The following is a 16918-nucleotide window of genomic DNA, read 5'->3' on the forward strand; positions in this document are numbered from 1 at the left end:
AGTGGTCGGAATTAATCAATTTTAATTCTCCCATAAAGATTCTGTTAAGTAAAAGAAAACCATTCACAAACTGGAGTTCTCTGAGTTATCGGTAACAACTTACTTTGCACACACCTCATAGCACACTGGTTAATAGCCCCCACCAAATAACTAATATTTAGGCACTGTGCAAATGTATGCAAAGTGCTTTCACGTATTATGTTATTAAATCTTCCCAACATCACAGTTAGGTATTAGCACCATCTTACCTATTTTGTGGATATCCAAACAGAGGTCTTCAAAAGTTAGAAAATCTGCACAGTCACAGAGCCAGTGGAGCCACAGCTGAGGCATGGACAGGCTCCTCTCCTACCACCAGCCAGGCCCCTCTTGCCCAGCTCATGAGGTCCAAAGTTTTCTCAACAAACTGCTTGATGTCGATGTTGGAACCCGGAGCATTGCCCTGCAGCAGAAAGGCAGGCCTGGACATTAGCATGTCAGCATGGGGCCAATCTGATAATTTCCAGTTGGGGTCTAAGAAAAAGAAAAGCTCTCCACATGCCAACAACATTGTTATTAAGCTCTCTTGACCCAGCTACCCAACAGTGACCCTAAACATTTGGTCTCTCCAGTGTGTGTATGGGGGTAGGGGGCAGCTGGGCATGAAGCCTTGTACACTTTGCACTTGGAGAGGTAGGGACAGGGGTCTAAATTAACGGAAACCTTGCCCAGGGGCTGGCTTTGGGAAGCATGCCCTGCAGCCATGTGGAAGTTCACTGCATTAAGGTGAATTACACCAGGAGGGGTGAGTACAGGACAAGGAAGTACAAGTCGGGCCTGCTTTTCAAAATCACCCTGCAGGCTGTTGTCCCCAGAAGAAGAGATCAACCTCAGGGGAGACCAGAGTCCTAGACACAAAACAAAAGAGTAATAAGGGAGGAAGCAAATGAAGTTGCTTATCTCATTTATTTATTTTTCTCTCCCATTTCCGCCTATGCTCCTCCAACTGAACTCCCCCTAGTCTCTGGTTTCCTGGCCGCTATCTGGCCAATAACCTCCACATTAGCATCCCCAGCCCCTCTGTGCCCCCTGTAATCTCTTCTCCAGGCCCTGCTGAGGACTGTATTTACCACCACACAGGATTTCCGTAGGTGATAACAGCAGGGCCTGGTTGGCTTTTCCCTCTGTTCAGAGCCAACCCTCGGCTTCTTGTGGTGTTGTCTTACAGCAAGGGAAGAATCTTAATTTCTCCCAAGAATGTGACTCTCTTTAAATGTCTTACCTACACCCAACAACTAAGCAAGCCTCTTGATGAGCAGCCCCTCACTCTCCCACTCTCAACACTGTGGATTGAGAATTTACATTTTTTAAAAAATGCAGGGCACAGTGGCTCATGCCTATAATCCCAGCACTTTGTGAAGCTGAGATTGGAGAATTGTTTGAGGCCACAAGTTTGAGACCAGCCTGGCCAACACAGGGAGACTCTATCTCCATAAAAAAATTTTAAAAATTAGCCAGGCATGGTGACACGCCCCACGTGCTACTTGGGAGGCTGAGGTGGGGGGATTGCTTAAGCCCAGGAGGTTGAGGCTGCAGTGAGCTTTGGTGACACCACTGCACTGCAGTATCCTGGGCAACAGAGCAGGACCCTGTCTCTAAAAAAAAATAATAATGAAAGATAAATGTAAAACTCTGGTCTGTTCTGCTCCGTGTGTGTATGGTGCCCCATATGGAGAGCCAAGAGACATAAGAGGTGCTGAGGTGAATTTCCAAGGCGGGTCACTCACTTGCAAACCTCTAGTCTGAGGATCGGATTGTGGGACAGACCTCCAGAATCGACCCCTCCAGGACTCTAACAGGCATCGTCAATCCAGGTCCCCACAGGTAGGGGACCCCTGATGGCCATTCTCACAGAACGTGTCCGCACCCTACCACATTCGCTCACCCCAGGCTGCTAGCTTTTCACTCAAAAACGTATGTGCCTTACAGGGTGATGTGTTCTGTTTTTCAGCTTCCTACTAATGTGTAATGCACATTCAGACAAGTACACAAGTCGCAAGCTCAATACATTTCCACAAAGTGAACAAACTTGGGTCATCAGCACCAGATCAATAACAGAGTATTTCCCATGGCCAGAAGCCCTTGTCTGAACCCTGGCCCCATCACTGCCCACCTCCTTCCCACCCAGTGTAACCACTGTCCCGACTCTGAGCACCACACATCAGGCTTGCCTTCTGGGGATCACTTTTCAGAAACTGATTCCAGAGATGCACAGAAAAGACTTCACTTTTTCATCATCAACAATGCCTGAGGTTGGGAAGGCTTATGGAGCCTGATCTGGGTGTTCTATGTTACTTTTAACTGTCAAGATCCCTAACTCCTTAACACCACATAAACCAGAGGAATCATAGGGACAGGATTATCTCAGAGAGAAACACAGCGGTGGGCAGCTGGCCAAGTGTGGAGGAAAGTGAGATGAGATCAACAAGGTGAAGGCATTGTCTAGAGGCAGGAGTTGCAAGAGGTCGGGGCCCCCAGGGACAGACTGCAAAGAAGGCAGGAAACTTAAATATATGCTCATATTTTTACCAAAGGGAGAGAGAAAAGAATTCCAACCCCTTCCTGCAGTCTTCATCCCATCATTGTCTCTTTCCATTTCTTCCCCATTCTAGAGACACTAGTGTAAGCAAAGCCACACCCATTGCAAAATAGAAATATAATGTGGGACACATGTAATTTTTTATTGCAGTAAAAGATACATAACATAAAATTTACTATTAGTGGCATGTAGTGCATTCACAATATTGTGTAACTGACACCACTATCTAGTTCCAGAACGTTTTAATCATCACAAAGGAAACCCCGTACCAATTACACAATCATTTTCCATTCTCAAAACCATGGTTAGATGCCACAAAGAAGGTGGCAATGCCGAAGTTATATGAGTGTACAGGCCTCCTCCATGCTTGTCAAGGGGAAGGCTAACCTTCTCTTCTTTATACAACACTCATATATGTAATTTAAAATTTTTTAGTAACCACATTAACAGGTGAAAAGAGACAGACGAAGTTAATTCTAATGCTTTCTTTAACCCAATATTATACAAGCTATTATCATTTCACATGTAATAATTATTAAAAAATTACTAAAATAGGTAACGTTTTCACTTGTACTGAGTCTTTGAAATCGGGTGTGTATTTTCCACACACAGTGCATCTTAATTTGTACTGGCCATGTGCCAAACCCTCAATGACCACACATGGTTAATGGCTACCATGTCAGACAGTGTAGCTCTAAACAATTCATAAGATGCTATCAACATCCTAAATCATCTAAAGATTCTAGGCTATGGTTTCAATACAAATTTTATCAATTTTAATTAATGACATTTTAAATGGAAAAATTAATATTAATTTTAACATAGGCTGGGCACAGTGGTTCAAACCTGTAATCCCACAGCATTTTGGGAGGCCGAGGCAGGTGGATCACTTGAGCACAGGAGTTCAAGAACAGCCTGGGCAACATAAAAAATCCTCATCTCCACAAAAAATATAAAATTTAGCCAGGCAGGGCTGGGTCCCAGCTACTCATGAGGCTGAGGTGGGAGGATGGCTTGAGTCCTGGAGGCGGAGGTTGCAGTGAGCTGATATTGCACCATGGCACTCCAGCCTGGGTGACAGAGTGAGATCCTGTCTCAGAAAAGAAATTTAATATAAATTTACTTTCTAATTATCAAAAATAAAATATTTGGAAGCTACAGAAAGAAAAAGTAGCTGTAAGTCCTAAAACAAGGGCTAATCACTTTTTAGCACCAGGTGTGTTAGGACTTCTTTGTGGTTCTTTGCTCATCATATAGCAAATGAAAACTAAATCCCAACACAGCCACTCACCCAGAGACAAACATGCAGACGTCCAAAGGGTCATGACTGTCAGCACACAAGGCCAGGCAGGGTGACATCTGAGGACAGTGGCAGGTTTGTCCCATGGCCTGACAACCCTCCTATTTCATCAGCAATTTTCTAGCAAACCAGGAGCTTGCACCGGCCAAATCTAGAAACCTGGACTCAGCCCAGCATCATGGGAAGCTGCCCTGGAAGTTTTAGGGGATGTAGTTGGTCCGTTCCACCAGGGCCTTGTGGAAGATACATCTAGAATGGTCACACCTTTGCGCCTCTGCAACCATGTGCCTAAGTGTCCCAAATCCGCCACCACCAGAGCTCCCTCCCTTGTGCTGCCTGGTGCTTATCGGGGTGTCCATGAAGGCTCCCTTTATCAGGAAGTCTTTAAAAGAAGGGGAAATGTCCCTTTTATTGAGGACTCAGGTGGGAAGAGGAGTGAAGGCAGTGGATGAATTCACTGCCCTTTCAAAACTCCTTCCAACCTCCAGATCTTTCCAGCATCCTCTCTCACACACATTTGGACCTAAGCTTAAAAGTATGACCTGGGTAATGAGGAGGTGAGTTAACTAGTTTGTATCTAACAGCCTTTCCGATCCAAACATTCCAGGGTGCTAGGATGCCATTCATTCCTCCACCTAACAGACATACACACATACACACAGAAATCCATACACTTTGCCTGAGTCTCCAGTTCTACCCCATAGAGAAGCACACAAAGGAATGAGAATACGTCTCCTCAGCCCTGCTAACTCACAGGAAACACACAGATGGCTAAAAAGAAGCACTGTTATTTAGCATCCATGCTCAGAAAGAAGGAAATCTAGCAGAAACCAGAGCTGATATCCAAGAATGCAAAAACATTTTTTGGGGGATGCTTCATGCCACAATGCCCCAAGTCGGAAAAAAAAACGCACCATTTCATATGTTTATAACAACATCTGATTTAATATTATACAGTTTTGCTTCATCACAAACCAGAACAAATACTGTCAGATTTATTACATCCTTCTATTCTGAGACTTAAGTAATCATAGTTAGTAATGGAGCCATTCCACAGCTTAAGGAAAAGCTTTACAATTCTTTGGGACCTAGGATTCCTGAGAGGCAGGTTATTTTCTAGAAGAATTTAAGGTTTTAAAGCTCTCAACGGAGCTTGAAATTCATCCTTTCCATTTCACATGAAAAGAGTTTCCTCTGAAGCTTGGCTGGGAGGGAGGAAAAGAGGAAAATGAGTTGGCACAGACTCCCACTGAGCTCTTAGAGAATGGGGCCATCATTCGTCAACATTCTCAGTCTTTACCTTGCCTTTCTTTAAAAAGAAAGAAAGAAGAGGAAAAGAGGAAGAGAGAAAGAAAGAAGAAAGAAAAGAAGGAAGGAAGGAAGGAAGGAGAATGAGAGAAAGAAAGAAAGAAAGAAAGAAAGAAAGAAAGAAAGAAAGAAAGAAAGAAAGAAAGAAAGAAAGAAAGAAAGAAAGAAAGAAAGAAAGAAAGAAAGAAAGATGGAAGGAAGGAAGGAAGTAGAAAAAGAAAATACCATTGATACTCATGCTTTTAACATTGTTAATGCTGTATTTGGGACCCCCTTATTTGTTGATTCACTAAAAGAAACTAATTGATTTTTATAAGGAGATTAAATTTTCTTACAAAAGATGCTTTCTCATTTACTCCCCCACACATGCATGCACACAAGGTCATTTGTTACATGATTTGTGCACAATTGTTAGGCCCCAAGCATTGCCTCTGCTTGATTGACAAATTCAGGATTTGTTAATGATGTGGTCATTGACTCTGTTGCATGGAGGCTCAGATTGTAGGTTTGGTGCCTTCAGAGATTTGTTCCCTTTCAGGGCATACACCGTCCTCTGCTGTATCCAAAAGTGGGGCTGTGGTCCCCTGAGGGCTGGGAGCGGTATGTTTGGATCAGTGTGACCCTATCACCCAAAATGAGCACATCTATGCTTAGCCATGAAGTATTCTAATGGGTTCCATTTTTCTCAGAAAGCCAGAATTTGTTACTCCAGTATTCCTTTACATACCACTAAGAAGAATGTTAACATTAATGTGGGATGAGTAGGGGTGATGGAAACTTGGTCTACAGAAAATCAAGTAAAAGTTTAGAACAGCTTAGAGCCTTTATAAAAATGAAAATTTCTAGGTTCCATTGCAGAACTACTAAATCAGGATATCTGAGAATCTACCCATGGTAGATTCTACCCATGGTTCACAGGTGATTCAAATACACACACCAGTCTTAAAGGTCCTTTCAGTATTTGGGACCCCCTTATTTGTTTCAAATGACCCCCCTTGTTTCAAAACAAGATTGTAGGATCAAACTAGTTTCCGGATGAAGGTACTACCACTCTTTGAATTCATTCTTGCCAACTTATTTTGTAGCATTGCCAGAAGGCAAGAGCCTTGAGTTCTAATTCAAGCCCATCACCTGTAATGTGGACAAGTTACTTAACCTCCCCAAAGCTCAGTGACATGTGTTATGCATTCAGGAGAGTGATGATACGTAAGGAGCTTACAAAAGACTTTCACATCCATCCTATCTCACTGGGTCATCAGTAAGATCTAATCGTGTAGAGTGGATGAAGGTGCACTGCAGGTCATGGCACTTTACAAATGCAAGGTACATTTAGAATATGGTCCTATTGGGTTTTGTTTGTGGGTTTTAGTTTTATTTTGTTTTGTTTTGAGATCAAAATATCTGCTTTATTTCTGATAAAAATTCCATTGCTTTTGTATTCCTAAACTGCATCCTCCAGCCTACGTTTTATCAATAATACTGAATCCCAATACTGAATTTATCTCCCCAGCCTTAGGCAAAACTGGAGAACTACAGGCATCTCCCAACTAGGGAAGGGTCTTTTCTACCAAAATCACCACTTGGACTAAAGGGTCCAGGGTCCTAGAACCTTGAAGGTAGCAAGAGCCCAAGTAGGAAAGAGAAGGAGAAAGAGCAGAGCTCAAACTCCCTACTTCCAAATTTACCAATCAGATCTCCCCAAAACAAGAGAGTGTGAGGGGGCAGAGAGGGGCCAAGACTAAGGAATGTCTCTTCATTTGGACATATTAGGGATAAGTGTGATTATAACACATTTGTTATAGCTAAGTTATCTGTATCCCCAGATTCCTCAACTTTTTGTTCTTTGAGCCCATTGTGCTTACACATTTTGCCCAGTCATATATATATATATAAAATAGGGATAGCATCTTCAGAGAGGGAATCAACTCCTACCCCCATCTCCAGTGTCACTTGCATGTAGATCTTTCTAGAAAGGTACTGTTTTTGCCCCATAAGGTTCTGAGATGGGCCAGTACAGTACATGATGTTCTTCAAGGCCTTTCTGTAGTCAAGATAAAAATTGTCGATCCTTTTCTATTTTCCATCGCAAACTATGTCTAGACATCATACTGACCAACAGAACCTATCAGACTGTGCAGCAAAGTCAAGCTATATCACAAAGGTACCTCAACAATAAAATGACAATAAGATGCTCTAGATCTGAACATAAACCCCCTCAACACCAAATTACCAAGGAGTCTGTAGTACAAAATTAAATTCCAAGTTAAGAGCCAAAGAAGGCAAAATGAGAAATTAAAAATCTGAAGTTAAATTATCTCTCAAGTTCAAAAACATTACATTGCAATTTCTTATTCTTTTTGGTGTCAGCAAGAAGAGTTCTGAATGGGCTACGTGGGATTGGTGTTCTTTCAGCAGCAGTAACCTAGTATGACTTTCCAGGAAGGGACTTTAGAGTTGGGATTAATGCAACTCCAAGTCTCTGAAGTGTTGCACTCTTTTAAATTATTTTTTAACTGTGGTAAAATATACATAACATAAAATGTACCACCATAACTTCTTTTTTTATTCTTTTCAAGAAAGGGCCTCACTCTACCACCCAGGCTGCAGTGCAGTGGTGTGATCATAGCTCACTGTAACCCGTGAACTCCTTGGCTGAAGCTATTCACCCACCTCAGCCTTCCAAGTAGCTAGGGCTAAAGGCATGCACCACCATGCCTGGCTAATACTTTCATTTTTTGTAGACATAGGGTCTCCCTATGTTGCCCAGGCTGGTCTTGAACTCCTGACCTCAAGTGATCCTCTTGCCTTGGCCACCATAACCATTTTTTTTAAGTGTACAGCTCAGGAGTATTAAGCACATTCACTTTGTTTTGCAACCAATCTCTGGAACTCTTTTCATCTTGCAAAACTGACTCTCTATATCCATGAAACAACTACTCCTTATTCTCCACTCCCCCATCCACTGGCAACTAGCATTCTACTTTTTGTTTCTATTTTATATCTAGAACAGTGTGACTGCTCTAGGTACCTTATATTAGTGGAATCATATAGTATTTGTCTTTATATGACTAGCTTATTTCACTTAGCGTAATGTCCTCAGGGTTCATCCATGTTATAGCATGTGTCAGAATTTTGCTCCTTTTCAAGGCTGAATAATATTCCATTGTATGTATAGGCTACACTTTGTTTATCCATTCATCTGTCAGTGGACCTGGGCTGTTTCTATTTTTTTTTTTTTTTTTTTTTTTTTTTTTTTTTTTTGCTATTGTAAATAATGCTGCTATGAACATGGGTGCATGTACCTCACTTTTTAAACTGCTCAAGAAGTTCAAACAACACAGGAGATGATCACAGCACAAAATTAGAAAATAATCCAGTCCCCAGTCCCAGATAATTTATCCAGGCAAAACTCCTTCCTAAAGCCCAATATTTGGTGGTGTCAAAAACGACAGCAGATTCAGAAGGAAAAATTGCTTTACGAGATTCTTCAAAGGGAAAAAGGGTAAATGGTTTTAATTGAAGTGCTTTTCATTCATTGCCAGGTGACCATAATCCTTGGAGAGGCTAATTGTGGCACTATTTTTTTTGTTTTGTTTGTTTGTTTTTTACCATATCTGGGGGAAATGAACTCATTCCTGTAAACAGTCTGCTCTGACAGTAGCATTTGAGACATTGCTGCTTTAAATGCATTTTCATGGTTCAAAATAAAAGCACTATTAAAAAGTAGTTCTTCAATAAGGATTTATTTTCTCCCTAAGAAGCTTAAAATGTGGACACCACGAATAATGACCAAAGCTGCTGAGTATGGCATAACAAAGAGAAAACAAAGCACTCATCCTGTCCTCCAGATCATGCCCTGAACACTGTCTGCCGACATGTGGCTTGCCAACTGGAATGATGCAAATGCCAGACCCACATCTGTGGAAAGGGGGCTTGTCCCACAGGAAGCAAGCTATTGGGGAATGGGGAGAATGATATAATTAGAAATTTAAGACACAGTATAACTCAGAAAAATGTTGGCTGGGCAGCACATTGCTAAGACTTGAAATCTTTATTTTGTTCTCTTTTCAAAAGCCCTGTGAGCATAATGAGAAGAATATGGCTTTAAGAACTGAGATTCACCCCATCAGGCATTAATGGTGTCCAGAAACTATGTGAACAATCTTACTTGACATCCCCAAGACGTTTATATCTGTCCAGTGCAAAATCAGAGGGGGGAACATGTTAATTTTCTCAGCCTTTTGATAGCACATGTACAAGATCTCTTAGCCCCACAAAAAGCTCCAAATATATTCTCTAGGACTTCAACTGCCTTAAAATATAGACTTGCATTTATCTTGGCCACATTAACGAGATCTGTTTGACCAATACATTTATATTTATGATGACTAAGGGCAGATTATGGTTGTTAAAATTTGTCCTTGGGACATGAAAACACTCCTCTGTCATTAATACATTTTGTAATATAAACTATGATGTCAGGTCAACATAAAGGGTAAAAACGTTCCTAAAGTATGCACACATCATTTTTTAAAGCAATTGAGCCTAATGGAATAACAAAGGTCATCATAACAAACCATTACAGCCTTGGTCTTGGCAACTCTGGCCACAGAAGAACCTCCAAGAAACGATCATCATTTCTCCAATGTTATGGCATCCAGACGACAGGAATGGCTCGCAAATGAGTCATACGGGCTCAGATTCGCAGTAGCTATGTGAGCGCTGGACGATCAATTATTCATGTGTTTACAAAGAGCTTTCCTGGTTGATGTTAACCAGAGCTGCCTGCAACGAAGAGCTCTCCAGCTGTCCTCGGCCGTCCTGGGCCTCGGACTAACAAGCGGCTTTAATTGCTGGGCAGGTCATGTGGAAGGTACTCCTCCCCTAGACCCAGTAAATTCAATCTCTCTGAGACTTTATTAGGTGTAAAAATGTTAATCAGAAACAATTATGACAATAATACTTTATTTACAGTACTCCCAGTAAATTCTAAAGAGGGAGACAGAAGTTAGACTTAACTTAGTTCCCACAGGGATCCACCAGGATTGGAGACTGACCAATACCAGGTCAGGGATTGGTAGAAGGCATAACAAATGCCAGGGAAGGGGAGGGACTAGGGGTTGTGGGTTTCACAAGGAAGATAAGAGGAAGAGCAGTCTAGAATGCTCTCTGAAGGTAAAGGGGATGACTGAGGACCAGCAAGGGTGAATGCACTAGATTGGCCAACAAATAGTCAAATGTGAGTGAACTTGACCTGCCCATCAAAACTGGCCTTGGAAGAGGCTGAATGGGAAGTCACTTCTCAGTCCTTTTTGTTACTTTACACAACCTACAGCCTGTCCAGGAAGAATAACAATATAATTAAGGCAATTCTTCTCTCTGAGCCAGGCTATAGTGCATGGGAGCAGGTGCCCCACCACCTAATTCCTCAGCTGTGTTTGGAGGGACAGCAGGGTTATCGTCAGAGCTGTGGCCCAAGCCTCTTCCTTTGAAGAGAGTGTGGTCAGAGCAGACTAAGGGATGCCTAAGGGACTTTTTTATTATCCCAATTCCAAGAACATTTGTGGTACTGAGCCAGATTCTTCCTCTTGTTTGAAATTGGGTAACTTTAGATATCATCATAATTCATTTATCCATTCAGAGAAAGTGGTTGAAGCAAACAACCTCTGTTCTTGCAGATAGCAAAGCACAGTAGTGCTTTGTGCAGACATAGGTAGAGTCAGGGCCATAGGACCCCTGAGGTAATTCTGCTTTATATGGTGGAAGGCAACACTAGTTGAGAGGACTTGCAATAGAAAGGAAAAGCTAGGGCCAGGTGTGGTGGCTTACACCTGTAATCCCAGCACTTTGGGAGGCCGAGGCAGGCAGATCACGAGATCAAGAGATTGAGACCATCCTGAACAACATGGTGAAATTCTGTCTCTACTAAAAATACAAAAATTAGCTAGGTGTGGTGGTGTGCACCTGTAGTCCCAGTGAGAGGTGAAGCCAGCTGGACTTCCTGGGTCGAGTGGGGACTTGGAAAACTTTTCCGTCTAGCTAGAGGATTGTAAATGCACCAATCAGCACTCTGTAAAATGGAACAATCAGCACTCTGTAAAATGGACCAATCAGCACTCTGTAAAATGCAGCAATCAGCAGGACAAATAAGGGAATAAAAGGTGGCCACCCCAGCCAGCAGTGGCAACCCATTTGGGTCCCCTTCCACGCTGTGGAAACTTTGTTCTTTCACTCTTCACAATAAATCTTGCTGCTGCTCATTTTGGGTCCATGGCACCTTTAAGAGTTGTAACACTCACTGCGAAGGTCCACAGCTTCATTCTTGAAATCAGCGAGACCAAGAACCCACCAGAAGGAACCAACTCTGGACACACCAGCTACTTGGGAGGCTGAGGCAGGAGAATTGCTTGAACCTGGGAAGCGGAGGCTGCAGTGAGCTGAGATCGCACCACTGCACTCCAGCCTGGCAACAGAGTGAGACACTGTTAAAAAAGAGAAGAGAAGAGAAGAGAAGAGAAGAGAAGAAAAGAGAAGAGAAGAGAAGAGAAGAGAAGAGAAGAGAAGAGAAAAGAAGAGAAAGGAAGGAAGGACAGAAAGAAAGGAGAAGCTAGCAGAAGAGAAACAGGGCACCCCTCCCTGTGAATGAAGCATCCTGGAGCACTTTCATCACGGGTATTGTTGTAATTTACATCACAGGTATTGCTGTAAGAGCAAGATTAGAGAGAGTCTGGGTTCCCTTCCTTCACCCTGATCCACCCTATCCATCCAAAAATGCACGTTTAGAAAATGAACCCAAAGAAAGAGAGTACTTCCTCCAAGGCCTACAACAGGAGAGCTGGTCTAAGACACTTCTCCACACCTCGTTAACCTATCAAGTCCCAGTTCCATCCTTTTACCCCAGCAAGAGGGACAAGGGAGAGGACAAGGGGCAGTGTCCCAAGAGAGAACTCCTTCACATGGCAGGAACTTTTAACTCCTTCAGTCTTCCCATGAGTGCACCCCTCCTGCTAATTGGGATTCCTTGGCTTGCTGGCATTCTGCCTAGAGATCAGAGGATCATTTCTCAAAAGACAGTCAAAACCAGACTTTTGGGAAGGGCAGCATTAAACACAGATGCCTTCACGAAGGTCTCTCCAGAGCCTTCTGCCTCTGAAGAGAAGGGAGGCACAAAGGACTTTCCAAACTTATTGACCCATGAAATTGTTTTTAGGAGCATCCCTAAAGGCAAACTTTCAGAATTCCATGGACCAATAAAACACTGGGAAATGAAGTGTTAGGGTGTGGTAGCAACACTCCGATTATACCCACAAACAAGGTCTGGTCTGAGAGCCACTCTGTCACTTTCAAGGAACTTTAATGTATCTGTTCTCCACCATCATGGGTTGGTTTAATTTGATACACTCTCAGAATGCTGGGAGCACTTGCCTGGAGTTTCAGCCCGCCATCACTGTTGGTGACAGCCTCACAAATGGTTTCCCAAAGTCTCATTTGGCTAATCTAATTTACCTAACCTCCCCCATGCACTCTTACCAAATTGGCAGACCTCCACAAGCTCATCTCTTCACCCTGCCCTGTTATCAGTAACGGGAGAAGGAGGGGATGAGTATTTCTCCCTGTAGGACAACTGCCTAAATTCCATAAGCCCCCCACCAATTTCTTTCTGCCTTCGTGTGTATCAGTTGCTGCTCTGGTCTTTTGGTTGCAAGTTTCTAACATTTTCTGCAGAAGAGTCACAAAAGCAAGCCTTTAGGTAGCCCCTCTCGAGCCTGGCCCACATTGTCCTTTTCAAGACCTCCAGCTCCGAATCTGTGATTCTCTATTGCGGCTGCAGCATAAGTTGCCACACAGAGAAGACGCCTACCGAGGGTGAATATTTTGGCCTGACCACAAACGTCTGTCATTCACTATTGTAAGATGTGAAAGTCTGGGATGGCCTACATTCCTGATCCTACATTTCAAGTGGAATAGTGTGCAAATGCTCAGTATCCAAAATAAATGGGACATCAGCTTTGTCTCTGGCATTAACCAACTCATTAAATATAAAATAAACACAAGTAAATGGCCTTTAAATCTCACTGACAGAAAGCTTGGCAACTACTCTGAGATTCTAGAGGTCACTGGAACTTCTCTCTTCAAACACGAATCTTCCTCACACTGTGAGGCACAGAAGGACAGGTCTGCCTCCTGTGGGTTTCGGGGTGCTCCCTTCCATGTGGGAGCTGCCCTGCAGAGCTAGCTACCCCAAGAGCCTGTCCATGGAGAATGATGGTTACTGCCTGAAGTATGGCCTTTGGCACTGATCAGCCGCGGAGAAATGGCTGTTAGTTCTTACAAGTGATTAGAAATTCAGGACTAAGGCTTTTACTTGCCACTAATTATAAATACCTAGGAAGAGCCACCAAACCTGACCTTGGGTTTCTGATTGCTCCCTACCTATTGGCTATTCCCAGAGAGCCAATATTCACATGGTTTCCTAAATCCTGTGTACATTCACTCTCCCACGGGTCCCCCGGTCCCATTAGTAATGCTACTTGCTGAACACTTCGCTTTGTCTCAATCTGTCTCAACATCAACTGGACTTGTTGGGGAAGGTGATGGCTCAGGTTCTCTGGATAAATGATGTAATTATTCACCTCATGCCAAGCATGCACAAAACAAATTGTAATAACTCTCCAACCAGAAAACAAGCACATGCACCTCTTTGCTCAGAACTTTACTTCAGAGCTCAGCTAGATTTCAGCAATTACTGACCTCTTTTATAAAATCAAAGTGAAAAATGCACTGCTTTTGGTAAAAAGCATGTTGACTTGATAGTCCTTCAAAGGTGGGTGCTTGCCTGGGAGGCTATGGGTGAGCAGCTCCATTATGCAGAAGACGCAGCTGTGGTCAGGCATCAGAATTATTGGCTTTGCCCATTCACCTCAGTCAGCTTTCTTTTTTTTCCCCCTTTTTCTTTCTTAGAGATAGGATCTCACTCTGTCACTCAGGCTGGAGTGTAGTGGTGCAATCATAGCTCACTGCAGCCTCAACCTCCCGCTCCTGGGCTCAACCAATCCTTCTGCCTCATCCTCCCAAGTAGCCATAGCCAGGACCGTAGGCATGCGCCACCACACCCAGTGCATTTTAAAATTTTTTTTGTAGAGACAAGATCCCATTATATTGTCTGGGCTGGTCTCAAACTCCTGGGCTCAAGCCATTCTCTCACCTTGGACTTCCAAAGTGCTGGGATTATAGGCATGAGTCCCTGTGCCCAGCCTCAGTAAGCTTTCACAGTCTAACTTTGTGCCAAGAAGTTAGTAAGATCTGAAACTAGTCAAAGTAGCTTCCATTTATTCACAGTTTTAAAAACATTTTTCAAGTTTAGTCAACTTCCCAATACAATCAAAGGACAAAATGGCAATAAAAAATATACTTCATCAGATCTTAGAGTTATGCAATCAGTTAAAAAAGTAGATATTGGGTTTTAAACAACTGACATACGCTTTCCTTTTCCCCCTTTAAAGGTTTTCAGTATCCATTTGAAATCACTGAATCACTTTTCTTCTCCTCCACAGACTTCAGAACTTTTTCACCCAGAACTGGAGAAGGAGCACTCAGTCATTAGCTGAGGGGAATGGCAAGGATCCAGGGGTCCTCCGTGACTACACAACCACCCTCCTGAGCACCTTTAGGAAATCCAATGCTGTCTGAGAAGCAGCGGGGCCAGATCCAGATCTATGGAAAATTAATATCTGAAGTGCTTCCTGAAGGTCACCTCAGTCTTCATGCCATTTCAAAAGCTAGCCCGGGGATTCAGAAGAAAAGGCAAGTGACATTCCAGCCATATTTGGGGAGCTATTTAATTTTCATTGCATACCTCATGCACAGGGGTAATAACACATTCTAGGACATTCTTCTGGCCTACCCACTCTTCCTCTTTCTCTTCTTCTCTTTCCCTCATGAGTGGTAGTGACAGGATGGAAGTCTGCACTCTTGGTAGATAAATGGCAAAGCAGGAGAAAGAACTATTCCATAATCAGTTAAACAGGGAGTTTTCAGAATCCTGTCTTGTCACTTAAGTGTCTTACTGAAAGCCTACTAAGTTATCAAGACTATATTTCTTTGCTTTGTGCACTGGGACATTGAAGCATTGAGACACGAGAAGTCCAAAAGAGGAAAAATGTGAAAATCACAAATTTAAAGAAAATGTTGAGGTCTCAGTTCTGAAACACCATGCTTCAAGTGTTGTCATTTTTGAGAACATTTTTTAAAGGCATCTAATATTCCAGGACATACAGTTCCCATTACTGGCCCAGCAGATACACAGGGTCTCCCACTTTGATGGTCCCTGGGTTTTCCAGCACAAAATACTGCCCAAAGAGTGGTGATTTTCCATATAACTTTCGTTCTGAAGGGTCACACTGGCGATAACTGCAATAGGAAAAGATCATGATGAGTCACAGCCAAGCGGACGCAAGAGCTCAACCAGAACGTGGCTTCCATCCCACACAGGGCCTCCACATGCACAGCTTGAGAGGGCACCATCCCGTCAAAGCTCAACAGAACAACGCCTCCTGGAACGGGGCAGTGAACAGCCTGCCCAGCAAACAACTACAGAAGCATAAGCAATGGCCACATCCCCACATCTTTTCTCTACATTCATGTTCCCCCTTTCAGCATCAAGACATTAGATACTTGGCCGGGCGCAGTGGCTCATGCCTGTAATCCCAGCACTTTGGGAGGCTGAGGCGGGCAGATCACAAGGTCAGGAGATCCTGGCTAACACAGTGAAACCCCATCTCTACTAAAACTACAAAAAATTAGCGCGGTGTGGTGGCAGGCGCCTGTGATCCCAGCTACTCAGGAGGCTGAGGCAGGAGAATGCCATGAACCCAGGAGGTGGAGCTTGCAGTGAGCCGAGATTGTGCCACTGTGCTCCAACCTGGGCGACAGAGTGAAATTCCATCTCAAAAAACAAAAAAAAAAATTAGATACTCAATGTGTCTAGACATACTTTATCATCTTTCTTTGCCCTAGGCGTCTTTTCTCCTGTCTCCTCCATGTCTGTCACCTGAACCACTATCCTAGTCATCAGTTGGGCTGGGAGCCCATCCTTTACACCACTGTCCTCCCTTCCCACAGCCTGTCCACAGCTGACCAGTTCCAAGGTTCTTCCTGTACAACATTATTTGACTTGGCTTGCTTTTCCTCATTCCTACCATCAAGATCTTGCTTCCAGCATGCTCAGATTATCGTAATAACTTCTTAACCAATCTTTCTTCCTCGTTCTCTACCTGTTTTCAATTCATTGTTGACACTGCACTATATCACTGTTGTAATTGTATTCTGGTCTTATCATTCCTAGGCTCGAAAACCTTCCATGGCTCCCCAATGCCTAAAGAATAACATTCCAACTATTCAGCCTGGTGTGTAGGGCTCTACCTGGCCCCAGCCTGCTTTTTCCAACCTGTTGCCATCTGCTCCTTACTTGCACCTCTGCAGCTCTCTGCTGGATTTCACCTTGCTCTGCATTTTACTGACTCGGTGAGCCCTCTGTGATTCCTGTGGGATGCCCCTCCTCCAAGTCCCCATGCTTTACAATTATACCTGCCTCAAGGCCCAACTCAAACACCACATCTCCCGGGAAGGAAGCCCAGGTTCCCCCAGCCACGAGTAATTCCCCTCCTCAATTCTCTTTGCCCCTCCAACACTCACATGTCTTGTCCTGTAATGTCAGGGCACAAGTTTGACTC

The 16918-nt window shown here is 43.4% G+C and overlaps 1 protein-coding gene and 1 pseudogene across 2 annotated transcripts in view; both read right to left on the reverse strand.

Annotated features, from left to right (window-relative positions):
• Positions 1 to 323: 323 nt before the first annotated feature.
• MTARC1 (mitochondrial amidoxime reducing component 1) overlaps positions 324 to 16918 on the reverse strand; it is a 43379-nt gene continuing 26784 nt past the window's right edge. The window contains exon 7 of one of the 2 annotated variants that reach the window (XM_050761284.1): positions 324 to 442. In XM_050761284.1, the coding sequence (XP_050617241.1) occupies positions 379 to 442 (64 nt within the window). In that variant the 3' untranslated portion in view covers positions 324 to 378. Of the gene's footprint in view, positions 443 to 14499; positions 15597 to 16918 lie in introns of those variants that run through there. The other variant, XM_050761277.1, reaches the window with a different exon arrangement.
• On the reverse strand, positions 2872 to 2986 carry LOC126945526 (uncharacterized; annotated as a pseudogene).

Source organism: Macaca thibetana, chromosome 1 (genome assembly GCF_024542745.1).
Source record: "Macaca thibetana thibetana isolate TM-01 chromosome 1, ASM2454274v1, whole genome shotgun sequence".
In the NCBI taxonomy this organism is placed as follows: domain Eukaryota; kingdom Metazoa; phylum Chordata; class Mammalia; order Primates; family Cercopithecidae; genus Macaca; species Macaca thibetana.